Below are 20,597 nucleotides of genomic sequence, written 5' to 3'. Positions count from 1 at the left end.
ATATTAAAGTAAGCTATCTACCCTTTATTGGAACATTAATTAAAAAACATAACTGTTTTAAAAATAAACAAATTTCTTCAACTCACCTTGGTGGAAAATTAAAAATATAACTAAATCTTTAATGGGCCTATGCATACATTCTCCAATTTGATATTATCCACACAGAAACGGTGCTTAAAACATCCAAACATGTTGTTCTTTTAGGCACAGGCCTATATAACACTATATACCCTAAATAATAATATATAATTATTAATTAGTTAAATGTAAAACAAAATATGAATACAAAAACATGTGCAAAAGCTTTGCGATGCATTTAATTCACTTCATGAATAAAGCTCCGATAATAGTTTTGTATGCATATGGCCAACTTCTCTTTAGTTGTAATTCATGGGTGGGGATTATACTAATTATGAATGTCCATGCAAGTATGCCCTATTTACAAATGACTGGAATTCATTAACTCGCACACATTCAAGTACCAAATGGGGTTTATGGAGCATTTGTGAATCAAGCATGTTTACTCATATATTTATGAAAGTTCCATGAATGAGGTCAATTGAGCATACCTTTACATTGAAGGGTAAGGTCAAGGGTTCAACATCATATTTTGTGTAGTCACTGAAAGTGATCTACTGACCTGTTCCTCACAGAGACCTCTGCTAAGGAGGGCTTGGTGCTGTTGTGTCAGAGGAAGACTGCCCCCTACAGGAATGTTAACGTGACTTCTGTTCTGTTCTTCCACATCAGGTGGTTTCACTCCTGCTGACCATGGGGAAAGAACAGCATGTTGGCTTAATTTCACAATCTCTTACTCTGTTTAACCATTTATGGCTCTTGTCTGTGCATTAGCACGCACATGTGTACATCATGCACACTCTCACATAGAATCTCTGCATATCACTCATTGTTGTGTTAATCATTTCCTTTTTAATATCATGGTATTTGTTGAAGTATTTTAGAGTACCATGTGAATACCATAGTACATTAATATGATAATGATATAAATCATGGTAAATATCAAAGTGCTACAGTATTACCATCTGCCAGTACTTTTTTTGTTAAGATTTTTAACTGAATTTATCTAAAATGTGCTCACACTAAATTCAGTTTTTGCTTGTTTAATTGTTACTAATGTTCTTCAGTGTATAAAATAGCACGTGTCACATTCAGACATGGTGTTTATGAAGAATATGAGTATGAAATGTTTCCATGATGAATGGTATATGGTTAACTGTCTTTTGTAGCTATATTTTATCAATTGTAGTGTGGAAAATGTTTCTTCTCTTTATTTACCTATTTCTCCCTGGCTATGTCTGATGACCCCATTGGCAACCTCAACACTGCTTTTGACATAGCAGAGAAATACCTTGACATCCCTAAAATGTTTGATGCAGATGGTATGAGAATCTAATGTGATATCATGTTTCAGATTGAAAAAATCAAATGGTTTAATGGCTCCTGTTGTCTAAGCACTTATTTTTGTCTACTATGTTCTGCATTAGATTACATTGATGGTGATGCTCCCCCAGAAACCCCTGATTATATCTCCTTCTCCAGTGCCCTGTATGGAGAGAGCGACTTGGACAGCCTTGCTGCAGTTATTTAGTTCTGACAGAATATAATTTTTCACAATGGCACTGTTTATTGTAGACATCTGCTCCCCCTTCATATAAATGGCTTACATTTTGGAGGAAGAAAAATAAAGTACCCTAAAAAATGTACAGTATATTGTTTAATCAAAGCATATATACATGAACTTATACATCACTACTAAGTGCTTACAGTGTATTTAATCAGTCTAGAGTGCTTAAGTTAGTCAATAATTAGCCATTACTCTAACAGTAATGTTTATTTGGACATAAAAACTAGGACAATTCATGTTAAATCCACAGAATTCCACAAGGCATCAGCAAATCTAACCTGTTCCTGACTGGGGTGTCTGCAGTTACCCACAGGTTGAAGGTGAAGCGATTGTACAAGAAGCGTTTGCTATACTTAACAATTTTATTAAAAATTGAGTAAAACAACAACAACAAATCAAACACACAAAAATCATACAAAATATTAAAGAAAAATAGATGCACCTAAAATGAATAAAAAATAAAAATAAATAAAAATATAAAAACATACCACATATAAAAACATATATTTGATGTAAAAATTGATGTACAAAACTGATTGCAAATAAAAAAATTATTAAACATGTTAAAGGTAAAAGACTTCCCTTAAAAAACACCCCATGGAAATGCAAGTTTTAAAATACAGACACATAAAATAAAAAGGTTAAGAGAAAAGATTTCATCTACAGAACCTTAATTTCCTTTTTTTTTTTTTTTAATCTTCAGAAACCATGACTATAAAGTGCTATAAAGACCAAAGTATATTTTATAAGTTTTTGACATCTGTAGTCTGCTGATGTCTGTGACACCATGTGAGCCCATTTTTTGTTCACATGGAAAACAGTGCATGACTGAATTCTTGAATGTAAATGCCACTAGTCTAAACCGAATGTACAGAATATATACAGTACATGCTTGTGGTCAATGGAGTATACTTTGAAAGGCTTGCATGCTCAACTCTGCACAAGATAAAGCGAGAAAAACAAGAGAAAAGAAGTATACCCGTGCCTCAAAACAGTAGTCATTTGAAACATGTTTTTGTTGGAAGGATAATGGGATATTGAGATAACAGAAGTGTCAGCCTGTTGGATCTTCCCTAAACAATTCTTTTAAGGCCAAAAGAGAAAGCGGCACCCAGAGAGAGTCCCAAAGCCAGGAAGAAGGTCATCAGAGCCCCTGCTGTCTCTGCATCTTTAGACCTCACCAGCCTAGATAAAAAAATAAACAGAGTATGTGGGTATATTATGGGAGACAAAGGGTTTGTCCTGAATGAGAAGACAAAGAATGTCAATTACGATGACATGACAGAATAAATTCACCATTTCCTGACCCCAGCTGATTATGACAGTAAAGAACCTTGATAATATCTTTTGTGTTGTCTTTAAAAGTACTTACTGTGGAGCATAGCTCATGGAGAGGCAGGCAAAATATCCATTCGTCAAGGCAAACAAAGACATGATGGTAATGTAAGCCATGTCATGATTGAAAAAGACTGGGAGATAGAAGCGGGGCTGAATGTTGCAGAGCATGAGGGCAGGAATGAAAACTACCCGTAATACCACAAAAAAAGGGAATAAACGACTCTTCATCGAAGGCTGGGAGTTTGGGAAGGAACAAATATGATGTTAGATAAAGAATTTCCATAATTAGGCATTGTCTTGTGTTGATACAGGCTCTGATGAGACTCACCCACTGAAGACGAGAAGTGAGACTTCTGCCAATCCAATCCATCACATTGAAGACAATGAATGAACACAAAGGTACGAAGATGTAATCTATAAGATAAAAAATTATGAAAATCACAGTTTTGACAAGCATAATGCATGAGCTAGATATCTTGTGCAGACTCACCTTTCCCATCAAATAAGCCAGAAGGTTTTGTATTTATAGTAATTGCTGGAAAAACGGACAATGTGACGGCAAACACGCATGTCACACATAAAGCCATCATCCAAATCTATAATAAATAAATAAAATAAATGCAACGATGCACTTACTGATTCTTTTAAAATACATTCAGTGAATTTTTCCTGATGGTGGGTATATAAACAGAAAAGACGTTTGCTATACCTTTTTGAAGACTTGTGGCACAGTTGACTTCTCCTCAGTGGGTTCCTGTTTGAGCTCATTCAGCTTTTTACATGCTTCAGTTTCACCAATGTCATCAAATCCATTGTCAAAATTATTCAACTTCACTTTAACAATCTCTGTAGCAACAACAAGAACATCATGATTTAGAAGAACCAACAGTGAGTGGCTTTGCTGGACTTTGTTATTTGTCAAAACAACGGAAAAATGTACGATGTGACGTACCAGAACTATTTGCTGATTGCTCTTTCATTGAAGTTTTAGTGGACATATTTTCCAAATGAAGTTGGGCAAATCTCTGTAATATAACAAGGAATTTAATTTTGTACAACATCAGAAGTAATTAGAATACTGCTCTGCTAATAATGTACTATTTTCACATATTATAGCAATAAAAAAATGCTTTTTATCTGTGTCACAGTTAAATGACAAGTAAAAAGAAATCATGATGGCTGGTGTCACCTACCAGATGCGGAAGTACGAGGTAACAGCATAAAGTAAGTAGAGTGGCGACACAGGGGGTTATGAAATATCCCAGGGCAGAACTCTCTGAGTCAGTTTCAACTAAAGATTGCATAAAAACACATCTGTCAGAATAAATGGGTTTCTCTCAGATTGATAATAAAAAGTAACAACATTTTAGGTAAAAAAAAAAAAAAAGAAGGTGTCGATTGTGGTTGCACAATTAATTTAAACCACAAAAGGCTGAGCCCTTTTATGAATAATGTGAATGCAAAAGTACATTTGGAACACTAAAAAAGCTAAATAGTACACCAAGTAATTAGAATGCAATTTTTTTTTTGTCCAGCTTGAGTGGAATATTTCAAATACTTACAGATATTCGATAACAGCATAGCAATACCAGAGAAGATTCCTGCCACTGCCTGTCCACTCATGAACAGGGAGTTGAATCTCGGGGGCAGCTTACCGACCAGACCGAACAGACTACCTTGCAGAACAGCCCCAAACACTGGGCAAAATGGCAAAGAAATAAAGTGAATTAGATTTGTCTCAAATGTATTTGAGAGAAAGCGGAAAGTAGTTTTATTGCAATACTCTTTTTATCATAATGTGAAAAGGGGAATGTGAACATTCTGTCGATGTAATTCACATATAATAAACTTCAATATTATAAGAAACATACTGTTAATAAACCAGATGGTCGCCATTGTAATGGAAAAGAAGTGGTCCTGGTCCATCTGAACTTTCACTAAAATGGCCGTGAGAATGAAGAGCAGTAATATGAAGACCATGCTGCCAGCAATGCGCATCTTCTCTGCAATGCTACATAAACAAAAGATAAAAAAAGATATATATATATATCATAATATTAGAGGTTGTTAAATAGCTCACTCAAAAGTGGAATTTTGCTGCAAATTTATTTATCCTAAATAAATATAGGGTATTTTTATTAGAAATCTGTGACAAGATTGTTGGTTTTTATCAGCTGTTTGAACTCATTCTGAGTTCTATTCACTGCACAGTATCTGTTGGTGAGCAAGTAATGGAATGGTAAATTCCTTTAATGGAGAAAAACTCATCTACTTCTTGGATGACCTGAGGGTGAGTAAATTTTAATTTTTGGGTGAGCTATTTCATTAACTTCCCATACCTACATAGCTATACAACACTATATAACTTGCAGAAGTAAACAAATGTTTCATGAACCAGATACTCACTGCTGGTATAGAAAGGAGTTGAGAAGTGTGAATAGCAACAAGGGAAGCTGGGCTAACAGCACACTCGTATTACCAAACATGTAAGTGTCAGTCTGTGTAGAATTTGTGCCATTTTTCAAACGGTCAGTGAAATACTGCAAACAGAAAGGAACGGAGTATGAGCACGTGAGATTTAGAGGTAACCCTTTATCAGTGAAGGTCTGTCTGTCTTACATTCATTGCAGTTATGAAGAAGTTCCATGGAAGCAGAGTTCCCATTCCCAACAAGAAAAAGATAACAGCCACAAGGCCACTGTCAAGGTTAGAGAGATACAATTATGTTATATAATGTCATAAATGAAAAGCACAAAAATTCATGAAAGTTATTATCTTCATTTTTTGTTGTTGTTGTTAACAACTGTTTATTGAGTTCCATTTTGTGGAACAGTAGTACAAAACAAAAATCAGCTGTACAAATTTAAAACTAAAATAACAATAATAAACACATATTAATCAATATTAATAGACAAACAAACAACAACAAAATAATTTTTACAGAGATCCCAGAAAAGAAGACTCTTAATATATTTTTAAATTAATTAACATGATCTGTTATATCCAGTAAATCAGCTGGCATCAGAACTACACTCACCTCTTATCTGATGCTCCCTGACAAATCCTCATTTTAATGTTCTGAAAAAAAAAAGTAATATTTTTGGTTTTAGATAATTAACCAAGTTTGTGAAATCAATACACAGCTATGTAACTCTGGAGCACAAAACCAGTCATAAGTAGTACGGGTATATTTGTAGCAATAGCCAAAAATACATTGTATGGGTCAAAATTATTGATTTTTCTTTTATGCCAAAAATCATTAGGATATTAAGTAAAGATCGTGTTCCATGAAGATATTTTGTGAATTTCCTACAATAAATATATCAAAAGCTCATTTATGATTAGTAATATGCATTGCCAAGGACTTAATTTGGACAACTTTAAAGGCGGTTTTCTCAATATTTGGATTTTTTTGCTCCCTCAGATTCCAGATTTTCAAATAGTTGTATCTCGGCCAAAAATAATCCTCTCCTAATAAACCATGGAAAGCTTATTTATTCAGCTTTCAGGTGATGTATTAATCTCACTTTGTGGTCCAAGGTCACATATATTACAGATTTTGTAAGTGCGCATAATGACATCCACAGGAGTTATGGGTGAAGTAAAAACGTAAAACAAAAACTGTGAATCCTAGCTGTCAGTTAAGTTGAGTTCTCAACGTTTTTGATTCGAAGGCCCCCCTACTGTCCGACACAATTATTCGACCCTCTCCCCCCATAGCTGAGATATTTAATCTGGTATTTCTGGTGTAATTTTGAAAACGCTTCATACTTTTTTATTAAGAAAAACTGTAGTGTTGATAAATTACATTTAATTAAATAACCATGAATTGTTTAATGATTCTAGAAGATCCAAGTTTCTTACTCAACATATCCTTCAATAACAACATGATTTCAGTTTAACAGTTTACTTCTGGATCTTTTTAGTGTATTTAGCATTTTAAATAAGTCACACACACACACACACACACACACACACACACACAGGCTAATTTAACATCATCCTGTGGCGGAGGTTCCCCTTCTGCAACAGACAAGAAATGTTTTCCGCATGATGCATATCCCAAGGTGTCTCATAATACGTCTTCATCTTTAAACTTTCACAGTATTTACATTTCATATGGTTAATAATAACAGACAATATTACAAATAAAAAAACTAACTTAAAATACTGTACGGAAGTTTTACTTAAGTAAAAGTAATTGATAATAGAATACAAGAAAATGTAATTTTTACTTGTATGTAACACAAATCACTTACCTTACGCCATATGGCGAATACAAATAAGTTATTTCAAACTATTATTATTAGTTATAAGGACGCGTGAAGCGGTTGACAGCTGCACGTATTTCCCATAGACTGCAAAAAAGGTATTTCCCTGATCATGTCAACGCGAATACATTAATGTCAACTTTTGATCGTGTTGATATTATTGAAATATTGAGTTTTATGCATAGCCTAATATATGCATTAGTGTAAAATAAAATATAGGCAAGTTATAGCATAATTTCATGTGTGTGAATAGCCTAATCATCTTAAACTTGATTGTAAGAAACATACTGAAAACAGTAACGTTATCCTAAACACGTGAATCAATCACTAACTTTACTCAAAATCTGAAAGCATACACGTCCAAACATATCCTCCACACAATTTTATTTTTCAGGCTTTCCTTCCACAATGGATTTCGAAACAAAATAGATCTATTCAGTCCTAATAGAGATTACATTCCACCGATAGTATAAATAAATATTGATTCAGTGATCGCACTAAATAATTTGTTTTATTTTTTTATTAATTAAACCTTTTAAGTAGACCTTGTAAACTGAATAGACTATATTAATATTATTCTTGATGCGTTCTTTTAAATAAGAATTTAATAATCGGTGTATTAAAATATATAGGCTACTCGTACTCACAAATTCGTAGTTACACACGTCTTCAACAGCAACAAAATACTGCGCGGGTATTTCAGTTTTCAAAAGCTTCCCGCCTTCATCGTTTCCTACCACGTCATAAAGCCGCCTATGTGCGTCACGTGCTGATTTCATGTCCTCTCTCCATCAGCGTTGAAACAGCTACCATGAAAGATTGACTTAGTTAAATCAATATAAAGCCACACTCCGGCGGAAAAAAGCACAGTTTTTGCAAAAACAGTTTGAAGAAATTGAAAAATCTATAAATTCACACAAATTTTGGGATAAATGTAAATTATTATACAAACCAAATCAAGAAATTCTGGCCATCCAAGATGGGGAGACGTGGAAAACTCATTTCCAAGAATTATATAGCCCAACCGAAATTCAAAATTTTAATCAAAATGAAATAATTAATAAACTAGACAATTTAGAAAGATCGATTAAAGCAAATCAAAACCCCTTAGATTTCCCCATAACAATGAAAGAATTGGAAGACAAATTACGGGTCCTCGAGCCCAAGAAAGCCTGTGGTGTCGACAGCATCCTGAACGAGATGCTGAAACACACAGAGCAAAGCTTCAAACTGGCCATGCTAAAACTGTTCAATGATGTTCTGTGTGTCGGGTTCTTCCCTGAGATCTGGAACAAGGGCCTCATCAGCCCCATTCACAAGAACGGAGATAAACTAGACCCCAACAACTACCGAGGCATCTGTGTGAACAGTAACCTGGGGAAGGTGTTCTGTAGCATCTTAAACACCAGACTGTTACACTTCCTTACGAAGCACAATGCCTTCAGTAAATGCCAAACTGGCTTTCTTCCAAAATGTCGCATATCCGATCACATTTTTACATTACAAACACTAATTGACAAATATGTACATCAAAACAAAGGAAACATTTTTGCTTGTTTCGTTGATTTCAAGAAAGCATTCGATTTAATCTGGCATGAAGGACTATACCTAAAACTTATCGACAGTGGAATAGGGGGAAAATTCTATGATTTGATTAAATCAATGTACACAGCCAGCCATTGTGCAGTTAAAATTGGAAACCAAAGAACCGAATTCTTCCCCCAGGGGCGTGGAGTGAGACAGGGATGCAGTTTAAGCCCAACCCTCTTCAACATTTACATCAACCAATTGGCCAACATATTAGAACACGCTCCCTTTCAAGGTCTCACTCACACGACACAGAGATAAAGTGTCTTCTCTACGCAGATGACCTGGACCTCCTGTTGCCCACTGAAGAGGGGCTTCAGGACAGCCTGAATCTGCTGGAGGATTACTGTCAGACCTGGGCCCTGACGGTCAACCTCCAAAAAACTAGAGTAATGATGTTCCAGAAACGCTCCAGATCTCAGGGACCAACACACACATTCACACTATCACACAGAACCATTGAAACCACAAAAACATACACTTACCTCGGCCTGAAAATAACTCCAACTGGTAACTTTGCTTTGGTTGTGAAAGAACTCAAAGAGAAAGCTCAAAGGGCTTTCTATGCCATAAAAAGATCCATTAAAATCGACATCCCAATCCAAATCTGGCTTAAACTTTTCAAATCTATAATTGAACCAATTGTTTTATATGGCAGTGAAGTGTGGGGTCCTTCTATAAAATTTGACTTCTTAAATTGGGAAAAACACCCAATCGAAACTCTACATTTAGATTTCTGTAAAAGAATACTCAAAGTCCAAAGAAAAACTCCAAACAATGGATGCAGAGCAGAATTAGGCCAATACCCTCTGCTTCTAAACATTCAAAAAAGAGCCTTGAAATTCTGGAAACACCTAAAAACAAGCGACCCCAACACATACCATTACAAAGCCCTAAAACACCAAGAGCTGAGCGTAAGTAAGAGTCCCCTGTGCCAGCTGGTGCTGAGACTGACTGAGCTCACACACACAGAGATCAGCCAGCCTCAGGACACACACACACTCACATACATTATAAACACAGAAAAAGACAAGTACATCACCCATTGGACAAACACCATTAAAAACCAGCACAAACTGGAATGTTATTCAGCCCTAAATTGAGAATACACTGTTGCGATCTACCTGAGCGCCGTGAGTGATGTGAGACTCAGGAAAACACTGACGATGTACAGACTCAGTGAACACAGTCTGGCCGTAGAGACGGGCCGGCGCAGACAGACCTGGCTCTCTCGTGAGGACAGACTCTGGGAGTGACGGAGACGGAGCTGCACTTCCTCACAGAATGCACAAAATATAAAGTTATCAGAGACCACTACTACCCCAAAATTAATAAAATATTCCCCCAATTTAGCACCTGTAATCCAACCCAAAAACTCAGTTTCATTCTTGGCGAAGAAGCCAAATGTTCTAATATAGCTGCAAGATTTGTAGCATCTTGTCATCTCCTGAGGGACAGCCAGAGAGAAACAAACAGCCAATAAACACACACTCACTCACAGCCCAAACACACACCCATTAGACCTACACACATTTATATAATGTATACAATGTTCAAATTTCTAAGTTCAGTTGTTACATGATGTCTATAGTATAATCTCTTATTTATTATTATAATTCTTTATTTATTTTATTAACACTATTAGCATTTTTTTTTTGCTATATCTAGCCATGTGTTTATATAATAATGCCTTTATTTAGTTTCATTATTACTATTATTTTCTCTAAGCTTTACTAAATGTTCAGATATTCTAAATCATTTTCTATGTTGTTTTAATGCTTTGGCAATACAAAATGTATGTTTTTGTCATGCCAATAAAGCTTTCTGAATTGAATTGAGTTAAATCGCTGGGATATATTTGTAGCAATAGCCAAAAACACATTGTATGGGTCAAAATGATTGATGCCAAAAATCATTAGGATATTAAGTAAAGATCATGTTCCATGAAGATATTTTGCGAATTTCCTACTGTAAATATATCAAAACTTAATTTTTGATTAGTAATATGCATTGCTAAGAACTTCATTTGGACAACTTTAAAGGCGATTTTCTCAATATTTTGATTTTTTTGCACCGTCAGATTTTCAAATTTGTATCTAGGCCAAATATTGTCATATCCTAACAAACCATACATCAATGGAAAGCTTATTTATTCAGCTTTCAGATTATGTATAAATCTCAATTTCGAATTTACCCTTATGACTGGTTTTGTGGTCCAGGGTCACATATGTGCGTAGAAAGCTGCTGGAAGAAGGCACCGATTTGACGCATGCTCGATGGCAGCGTTGCACATCTCTCTAGAATCTGAGATAAAAAAGACAGTGAGCCTTGTGTCCAAAAAAGGAGCGAGCGATCAGAAAAAACGTATGCAATACAGTAAAGTTGTTACAGATGCGGAGAGACAATTCATTTTGCAAATGATTATAAATGCCCCGCACGTGGAAAATCATGCAGGAAATGCAATGGGAAAGATCATTTCGCAAAAATGTGTAAAACAAAAGACAGTTCAAAACAGACAATAAAAAGAGTTGACTCAGAAGAGAAGAATCAAGAATTTGCATTTGTTGTAAAAGAAGAGAGCAATATGGACAGATTTACTTTCTCAGTAGGGGGCATCAAACTACCAAGCAACATAATAAAGAATATGGGAAATGCTAAAAGAAAAGAAGATCAAATGCAGTTCAGCCAGGTCAGACAAGAAAATGTATGCATACTCGTCAAGTGAACCCTTGCCAGTGAAGGGAATTTTCTGGTGTGAGGTAGGAGTTGGGAAACGCAGCACAATGGCAGAGTTTACAGTTATTTGTGGGCGTGGGGATCGAGCACAGCAGTTAAATTAGGAGTGCTGAGGATTGGAGCTAACATTTTACCCAGTGAGTGATTTGAAGTCCATAATACAACAGCAATACCCCAAATTGTGCAGCAGAGGAGGCAAATTGAACTCAAAACAAATCAGCCTATAGATAGCACAGAGACACCAGTTGCACAGCCCCTGTCGCGCATTCCATTCCACCTCAGAGAGGCTGTTGAGAAAAAAATAAATGAACTGCTTAACATGGACATTATTGAGAAAGTTGATGGAGCAATTATTTTTACTGCTTTTAAGGCAAGTGTAAAGGACTTCTATAGTGCATTTAATGCAGGCATCAGAAACCACACAAACAAATATTGATTAAATAAATACAGACTGTCAGGCTGATGATACACGGGACAACTTTTTGAGCAATGTTATAATCAACGGGCAACCAGGTGAGACACAGGGCCCACGACCGATTTAAAGTATCCAGATAGAAATTTGTTACCCATTCTCAATGGAAAAGTGCCGAAGCAACATAACTCAAAAAAGTTGCCCGGCAACAGCCTGACAGGCAAGTTTAAAATATTAGTATTTGTATTTTTCTTACACATGCCTATGTTTCGCTAAAGAAGAAATTGAGTCATCAACAGGGGTCGTATGGGTTACCGTTGTTTTTGTATTTTTTAAGGCTCCGTCTTTGGACGTCCCATACACTTGCATTATATATGCAGATAGATGGACTATTTTATTAGTCCATTAGTTTGTATTCATCTGAAGAAACTAAGTCATAGACAAATAAAAAAGGAATGGCATGACATATAAAGGATGGAGTTTCCCTTTAATGCTTTATTTTTTTTGTGTTCCACTTTGCTGCATTTTAATTTGAATGTTGTATGCACTAGATTGATATTTTTGACATGCAGCCATTGTGTTTTGTTTTATTTTTCTCCATTTAACCAAACCTTTGTATTTCTGTCTGACCAAACATTTTATGCAATTTATCTAAGCAATTTCACTTTGTGTTGATAACATGATTCAACATGATGAAACAAGAACTAATTAATTAATTAACTAGGGTACTTGTACTTTAAGATACACTTTTTACTTTTACTTAAGTCTTTTAATTGAGTAAAATTAAGTACTATTTATTATTATTATTACTTTTTACACCCCTGCTCACTTTGAAACAGATTAGTAGAGTGAAACGTATACATTGCACAACTCAGGAAACATGTCAAGTAAAAGAAGTTTTGAAAAGACAAATCGTTATTTTTCACACTTTTCTAGACAGCTAATGAACACAATCTATAAAACTTAGTGTTTTAATATTATGATGACCTCAAAAGACCAGGTTTCTATATTGAAATCTAATTCCCCATATATTCTATATTTATCCCACTAAACTACATTTTTTACGCAGTATTGTGTGTGTACCACTACTGAAATTTCACAAAACTTTGCATCTGGCATATGTACCATCTGTCTTTCACAAAGTGCCATGATAGGCAGGAATATTTTGGGAAGGGCGGTGTTAGGACAACAAGCATAATACATTTTTCCCTTACATATCCGACCTTTGGGTTCTTAGGTTATGTTAAACTATAAACCCGTTATTTTACCAATTAGGATTAATAATTTCACATAACCACTTCTTTCTCCTTGTGTTAGTTCCTCTCTGTATGGAAACCAAGACTTAAAACAGATGCCACGAAAATAGGTCATGTTTATTATTACCAGCAAATTCAATAAAACATAGATTGTTTGGTTCCACAGAGAAGTCTTTTGCCTACGTCTATATTAGCTTTTACAAAATGGTTTTTAATTATAAATTAAAAATATAAATTTGCATTTTGCATCAATTTGTCATTCAGCAGGCCTACATGACAACAGTACTGACATATTTTCCCTCCACCTGCATACCTTAATACCACCTGTCATACCTTCAGTGCATTGATAATATGCTATTAATGCATCAATAAAAGTTCATTCAATTGCTGGTGTTAATGTGGGTGAATGTTTTGATATAGTAATAAAATTGTTCTCAAATGACCCTTTGAGTTTGAGTTGCTCTATGGACTCAAGATCAAGATCTAATTATTTAATATAAAAAAATGGTAAATTATTTAATATAACATTTAATATATGTAATAATATAATAATATTAATATAAAATATATTTAATCTAATTATTTAATATAAAATATTCTAAAATATTCTGTGTGACTATTGCCCTAAGGATTCTGTTTTTCTACATCTATATTTTGATTAAAAAATTAAAAATTAAAATAAAAAAAAACTAATGCAAATAGAATCCATGACCGTTGTCATTTAGGTTTTAACATAATTTGTTTGTTTTGTGATTATTAGCTATATAATGATCTACAGCTAATGGTAATTATTTTGTTGTGAGTGTTGGGAAATCGATTTTCTTTATTTGACTTTAAGTTAAACATTGACCATTGAATGTAAATAAAATCCTCCTGCTGAGACTTTAAAAATGTCCCCCTGTCCATTTGCTTGTGATTTTTTTTTTAAACCTCAACTCAACTTGGAATAAACAGCATGGAGTGCAAGCAGCGATTGAAATGGTTAATATGTCCTCTTATTGCAGGTAGGTCTTTTTGATTATTAAAATAAATGCATTCTAAAATACACAGACTAAAATATTTCTGTATTCTTGTATTATTTATATGGAAATAAAACAGCAACAATTGATTAAAAGTTACTTCTGACATATTTTCCATGGCCTCCTCCAATGATCTGTTTCCACGACAGGTGCTCCATCCTCGATGTCCAAAAGAGGCGGGTCCTAAACATAACTGGAGGGAGCTTTGCTCTTTCGGACAGCTATTCACATGGGAGTCTTCTAAGATACATCTGTCCGAATGGATATTACCCATCAGTTATTATTTTGTGTCATTATGTCAAGAATAAATGCATAAATGCTTGGCTTATTTTTTTTATTATATACTCATCTATAGTATGCGTTTACTCCTGCATTTATTCTAGAGATCACATGTCCCAATCCTCGTGTTTTTGAGAATGGAGAGGTGATTCCATATAAAGCCAAGTATTTAAAAGACAAATCACCATTTTGCTACCCTTTTGCTGCACATTTGGACAATTCTCACTGCATTTTGCTGCATTTATCACACGGTATCATGATGACAATGCAATCCCTAGTGTCCTACACCTAAGTCTAAATGCATTTAGGAAAAACAGCATGTAAATGATAATTTTGCTCGTTTTTTGCTTGGACATGTTAAACATATCTAATCAATTTGGGTAATACATTTTAATTTTAATTTTTCAATTTATAAAGCTTTGAAATATGTTTTTAATTTGCATATTAAAACTAGTGTAGAAAATGCCAAATTTAAATTAGGCCTATATAACTGAATTTTCATTTTGCACTAAATGTTGCACATATATATGGGAAAATGTAAATTTTAATACAGAAATACATTGCCATTTTGTATATTGCAATTCAAATTGAATTTAGCTACACATATGCTTCCATATCCATAGTCTGATTTAAATGGAAATGTAGTTCTCAAACGTAAGGCCATGGATCTTCTCTTCTATTTGTTTGTTTATTTGTCTGTTTATTAATGCCTCAGCTGATCACTGTCCTGATCCTGGTAGCAGTGGAACAAAGACAACAAAGTCACGTACCGCTGCGAGAGTTAGCTGACCTTGACTGGTTCCAAAGTACGAGTGTGTCAGGATGGTGGCCAGTGGTCAGGAACAGAGCCACAATGTTACGGTGAGTCTTCTAATATCTACATCAAAATGGCTAAATCATGTGCTTTGTATGGACTCAAAAAGATTTTTTCTCAAAAAAATAAGTTGTTGGCCATAAGTTTTAGCAAATTTCTGAATAATGTTGTTGTTGTGTTAATACTGTACAGCTGATTTCACATACAACACCCCAGAGGAAACATCAGAAGCTTTCAGCAGTTCTCTAAAGTCAAATCTAGCGGTTGCTCAACAGTATAGAAAAGAAGATACCTTTGTGTGACTAAACCTACCCCTCACAGAAATCTTTCTGCATTTTTAGATATTCAAAAAACTTATTTATAAGCTTGTTTCTTCACAGACCAAAAATGTCCCCACAAGGACAAGGATTTTGGATATTGCCATCTTTGTGGGGACATTTTGTCACCACAACATAGGGTATACTTGAACACACACACACACACACACACACACACACACAAACAAACAAAACACTCTCCCCTTTTTAAAATCTTCATTATTAATTGCAATGCTCAGAAAATGAGACAAATCACATCAGCACATTTCAACATGAAAAACGTGTTCCTTTCTCAGATAATCAGGGGAAGAAAATAACTATGGATCGGTATGAAGACTTGCTGTGGATGCATCTGACAGCATAGATGAGAAGGATCTTGACAATGCAAAAACCACCTTTAAAATGCCTCTAGAAAAGGTATGTCGATTGTCAAATCCTCAGAGGTTGCTGTAAGTGAAGTTGAAAGACTGTTACGGGGCTGACGAGACGTGAGACGTGCGGATCCATGTGCAAAGCTTTATTAAAAAACATGGTCAGAAAACAGGCAGGGTCAGACAGTGGCAAACAGGTATGGCAGAGGCAAGACAGAGCAATCCGTGGAGCAAGCGTGGGTCGATGAACGGCGAACAGTATCCAAAGGGGCAAGGCAGAGAGATAATCCAGAGACGAGAGCAATAATCCAAACGGGGAGCGAACAGAGTCCAAACGGCAGAGGCAAAGGGTAAATCCAGGAAACACGGGCAGGGTCAGACACGGCAGGAAAACAAGGCAAGACTAAAACAATGGCTCTATAAAGTTGCTATCGCTGGGTTAGTGATAAACGCTAACAATACTCGGCCCCGAGCAAGAGCAAGTCCCAGGCTTATATGGTGTGTGGTGGTGATTGTGAAATGAGCATCAGGTGTGTGTGATGTGTGAATGGTGACAGCTGTGATCTGTGCAATGCATTGTGGGAAATGGAGTCCAGTGTGTTGTGAGTGAAAGTCAATGTGGTGAACGGGTGACCTCTGGTGGTGGTTAACCGGGAGAGCATGGACCAGATTGTGACAAAGACTACTTATAAGCATTGTTTTTAGGCTACTGATGTATAATTCAGCCTTTCCTAAAATCTAAAAGCAGTAATTCATTCTGATTTAAAGGTTCGGTAATAATATAAATAACTTACCAATATTTGAAAAGGAAGAATTACCATTGTGATACACTGAGATGCTCTCAAGAGTGAACTTACACTTTTAACCTCCAGAAACCTCAGAAATAAGAACAGAAACCTCCAATATGAACATTGGTGTATGAAAATATGAAACTATGAAAATACATTTGTGCATTGTTGTACTATGTAATAGTTACATTCTTATTTTAAAATTCCAATTAATGTTGTAATTTTGATTCATTTTAATTTAGATTTAGTCAGTTGTTTCAATCAGAAAATGTTTCTCATTAACCTGCTGACTGTAATATTCAGAAGAATATGTGGCTAGGAACTATACTCTCATACAATGTAACTACTGAAGAGTCAAGGTTTAAATAGGAAAAAAATCGAAACTCTTAGGTCATTTTTGAGTGAGATACTAATGGTCTAATACAATTCAATGATCTATGCTAAGCTAGGCTAAAAGTGCTACCGCCATACCCGGAGATCAGCTGAATGGATTCAAAAACGGTAAAACTCAACTGTTTAACTCTTGGGGACTTGGAAAATGAGGCTATTTCCAAAAAAAGTGGAGTGTTCCTTTAAGAGGCATCTTTGCGTATCCACACTCTGCCACACCCTATTAGTGTAATCAATGTGTTGCAAGGCATGTAACCGAACAAATTCAGTTTCTCCCAGGATTTAGATATCTCCAAGTGGAGATCCTGGAGAAATTGAAGATTCCTGGGGGCGGGAAGATCAGGGCCAAAAAAAACGGTCATCTAGTCACGCTGGAAGCTTTGGCTTTTCATGCAACCAAGATCGAGCCGCTTAGTAGCACGATCCATCATATTCAGCATATCCCTGTATGCGTGGCTGGGGGTGGTCGATGACAATTCTGCACTCATCCTTTTATTACTGTCATGATTAGAAGTCGGGATCAGATGACTCTAGTGAAAGGGTGTCTGGATCTTGTGCCACGCTCGAGCTTGCCGGGCGGAGTTTTTGAAAGATCCATACCTTTCTCTGACTTTTACGCAAGCTCAACCTGCGATCCCCACGAGCTGAGCTTCCACAGGGTGCAGATGCTTGCCTCTCCTCCCTCAAGTAGACAGACAAACATGATTGGAGCTTCCGCATTGTGAACCCTTTACAATGCATGCATTAGGAACACTCAAGCATCGAACGTATGTGCAACTCGCCTAGGCACATAACGCACAAGTTATGCATGTCCTCGGGTATCAGAAACCTAGGACATGGAGGCACGCACTTCTTGAAATGCTTGCCCGACTTGACAGATATAGTACACACATGCTTGAAACATACGGCTCCAAAGACAACAAAAGTTGGTGACATATTCAGCAGGTGCCCATTTATACTTCGAGTGGCCATCCTCTGCTAAAGAGACGTCATTCCACTTCTGCCGGCCTCTGAAACAGAATAGAGCTGATCTGAGGTCCTAAAGCTTTGTGTCCAGTCCACGCACCATCTCAAGACTGAGACGGGACAGAGCAAAGCTAGGGCTGGGTCTGCCTCCTCCAGGGGCAGCACTTGCAGGTTCACCACCTGATTCCTGAAGAGAGTAGTAGGAACCTTGGGAACATAGCCGGGCCGGGGCCTCAGGCTTACCTAGGAGTAAGCCAGCCCAAACTCTAGGCATGATTCGTTGCCCGAAAATGCGTGCAGGTCCCTTACCCTCTTGATGGAGGCCAATACAAGCAGGAGCAGAGTTTTCATTGACAGAAACTTCAGCTCGACTGAGTGCAACAGCTCAAATGGGTCCTGCTGTAGTGTTCTGAGCAGGTCCCAAGAGGGTATAGAGGGGGGCCGGCAAGGATTCAGCCTTCTCGCCCCCTTAAGGAACCTGATGACCAGGTCATGCCTTCCTACCGACTTCCCTTCCACGGGGTAATGATTATAAGCAACCGCAGCAACATAGACTTTAAGGGTGGAGGGAGACAGCCTTTGCTCCAACTCTTGCTGCAGAAAGGAAAGCACGACTCTGATCAGGCATCTCTGGAGGTCCTCTCGGCGAGAAGAACACCACTTGATGAACAGGTTCCACTTCAAGACATAATCGTGTCTCGTAGACTATGCTTGCGCCGAAGTGATGGTGTCTACTACTGGACTACTACTGGACTGAGCACGTTCCTCTGTGAGGCGTGCTGTCTGTTTGACCGAATCCAACTCCATATCGAGAAAAGAGATCCTCTAAAAGTATAGTTTGCTGTAAATATAGTGTAAATTAAATTAACCATTAGTTAAACGATTATATTTCTTAAATATACACTTTTTAAAATAATAATAATAATATACAAATGTATTATAATGCTTAATATTACTACAATTCTACATTATTATAATAATTAATACATTGTAACAATTTTACAATTTCTATACAAGTACAAATGTTCAAGTCAGATAATGCTTGTGTGTCCAAATGGTTAATATAAGATATAATAATATATGAAGAAATATTCATTTTATAGATATATTAGTGCTGTCAAACGATTAATCGCAATTAATCGCATCCAAAATAGAAGTTTTTGTTTACATAATATATGTGTGTACTGTGTATATTTATTATGTATATAGGCCTACAAAGACACACACAAACAATATATATATTTAAAAATATTTACATGTATATATTTATATTCATATAATTTATATTATATATAAATCTATTTAATATATAAACAGCATATTTTTCTGAAATATATACATGCATTTGTGTGTATGTGTATTTATATCTACATATACAATATACACAGTACACACACGTATTATGTAAACAAAAACTTTATGTAGGCTACTTATATATATACAGGGCTGCCAACTCTTACACATTTAGTGTAAGATAGTTAAAATCCACTCAATGCTACATAGCTACTACATGCAGACATGATGTAAATAAGATATTATATTTGCAGATTAGAGAGCTTAATTGATTATAATGGAAAATTGTGAATTGTGATAAATTGAAGTGAGTGATACTAGCTAATAAACATGCTTTTCTTCCAAGATCATCTGTTAAATTTACGCAATTTTTTAATTTAGAAGTTTTAACCATAAAACTCTTGCGATCTCTGTTTTCCGAATCTCCTGCCGTCCGTCACCGGAAGTCCCAATTGAGCCTCTCGCTCAACTAACGGGTCCTCTAGCAGTAACCGATTGTTACCCTTACTTACCTGTTTGAAGGTGTACGCGCATCAGGTGTATCGGGCTGGTGACGTCACTGCAGCTGAAGATTCTGCATGGTATTTGTACGCATCTGCTCTCCACCTAAGTTAATGGGAAGGATTGGCGTATCATATGCACGCAAAATTTGACTTTTTTGCATTATACGCAATTGGAAAGTGTAAAGCTGTGTTATACGCAGATTGATAAGAACGGGTTGGAAAGTCTGTCACACAACCTTTGTGTTCTTAGTTTATGTTAAAATACAAACCCATTATTTTACCAATTAGGAATTAATAATTTCACATAATCACTTCTTTCTCTTTGTGTAAGTCTTTTTCCCCCTCTCTGTATTGAAACCAAGACTTAAAACAGATGCCATGAAAATAGGTCATGTGTTTATTATTGACAGCAAAGTCAATAACACAGTGTTTGGATCCAAATAGAAGTCTTTTGCCTATATTAGCTTTTACAAAATGATTGTAATTATACATTTAAAATATAAATGACCATTTTGCATTAATTTGTCATTCAGCAGGCTTATGTGACAACAGTACTAAAATATTTTCCATTCAGTGCATTGATAATATGCTTTTAATGTATCAAAAAATGCT

General features: G+C 35.9%; 1 protein-coding gene across 1 annotated transcript; it reads right to left on the bottom strand.

Annotated features, from left to right (window-relative positions):
• Positions 1-1,630: 1,630 nt before the first annotated feature.
• On the bottom strand, positions 1,631-7,973 carry LOC306856433 (equilibrative nucleoside transporter 2-like). The gene is made up of 13 exons (XM_079395727.1): positions 7,902-7,973; positions 6,021-6,061; positions 5,603-5,681; positions 5,390-5,523; positions 4,855-4,994; positions 4,546-4,680; positions 4,177-4,274; positions 3,936-4,008; positions 3,693-3,829; positions 3,474-3,579; positions 3,312-3,397; positions 3,018-3,217; positions 1,631-2,830 (listed from the first exon to the last, which is right to left on the bottom strand). The coding sequence occupies exons 2-13, from the start codon at positions 6,050-6,052 to the stop codon at positions 2,719-2,721; spliced, it is 1,332 nt and encodes a 443-aa protein (XP_079251853.1). The 5' UTR covers positions 6,053-6,061; positions 7,902-7,973; the 3' UTR covers positions 1,631-2,718.
• Positions 7,974-20,597: the final 12,624 nt, after the last annotated feature.

Source organism: Barbus barbus, assembly GCF_936440315.1.
Source record: "Barbus barbus genome assembly, chromosome: 36".
Classification (NCBI taxonomy): domain Eukaryota; kingdom Metazoa; phylum Chordata; class Actinopteri; order Cypriniformes; family Cyprinidae; genus Barbus; species Barbus barbus.
Note: the sequence above shows the minus strand (reverse complement) of the source record. Positions and strands in the feature narration are given on the sequence as shown.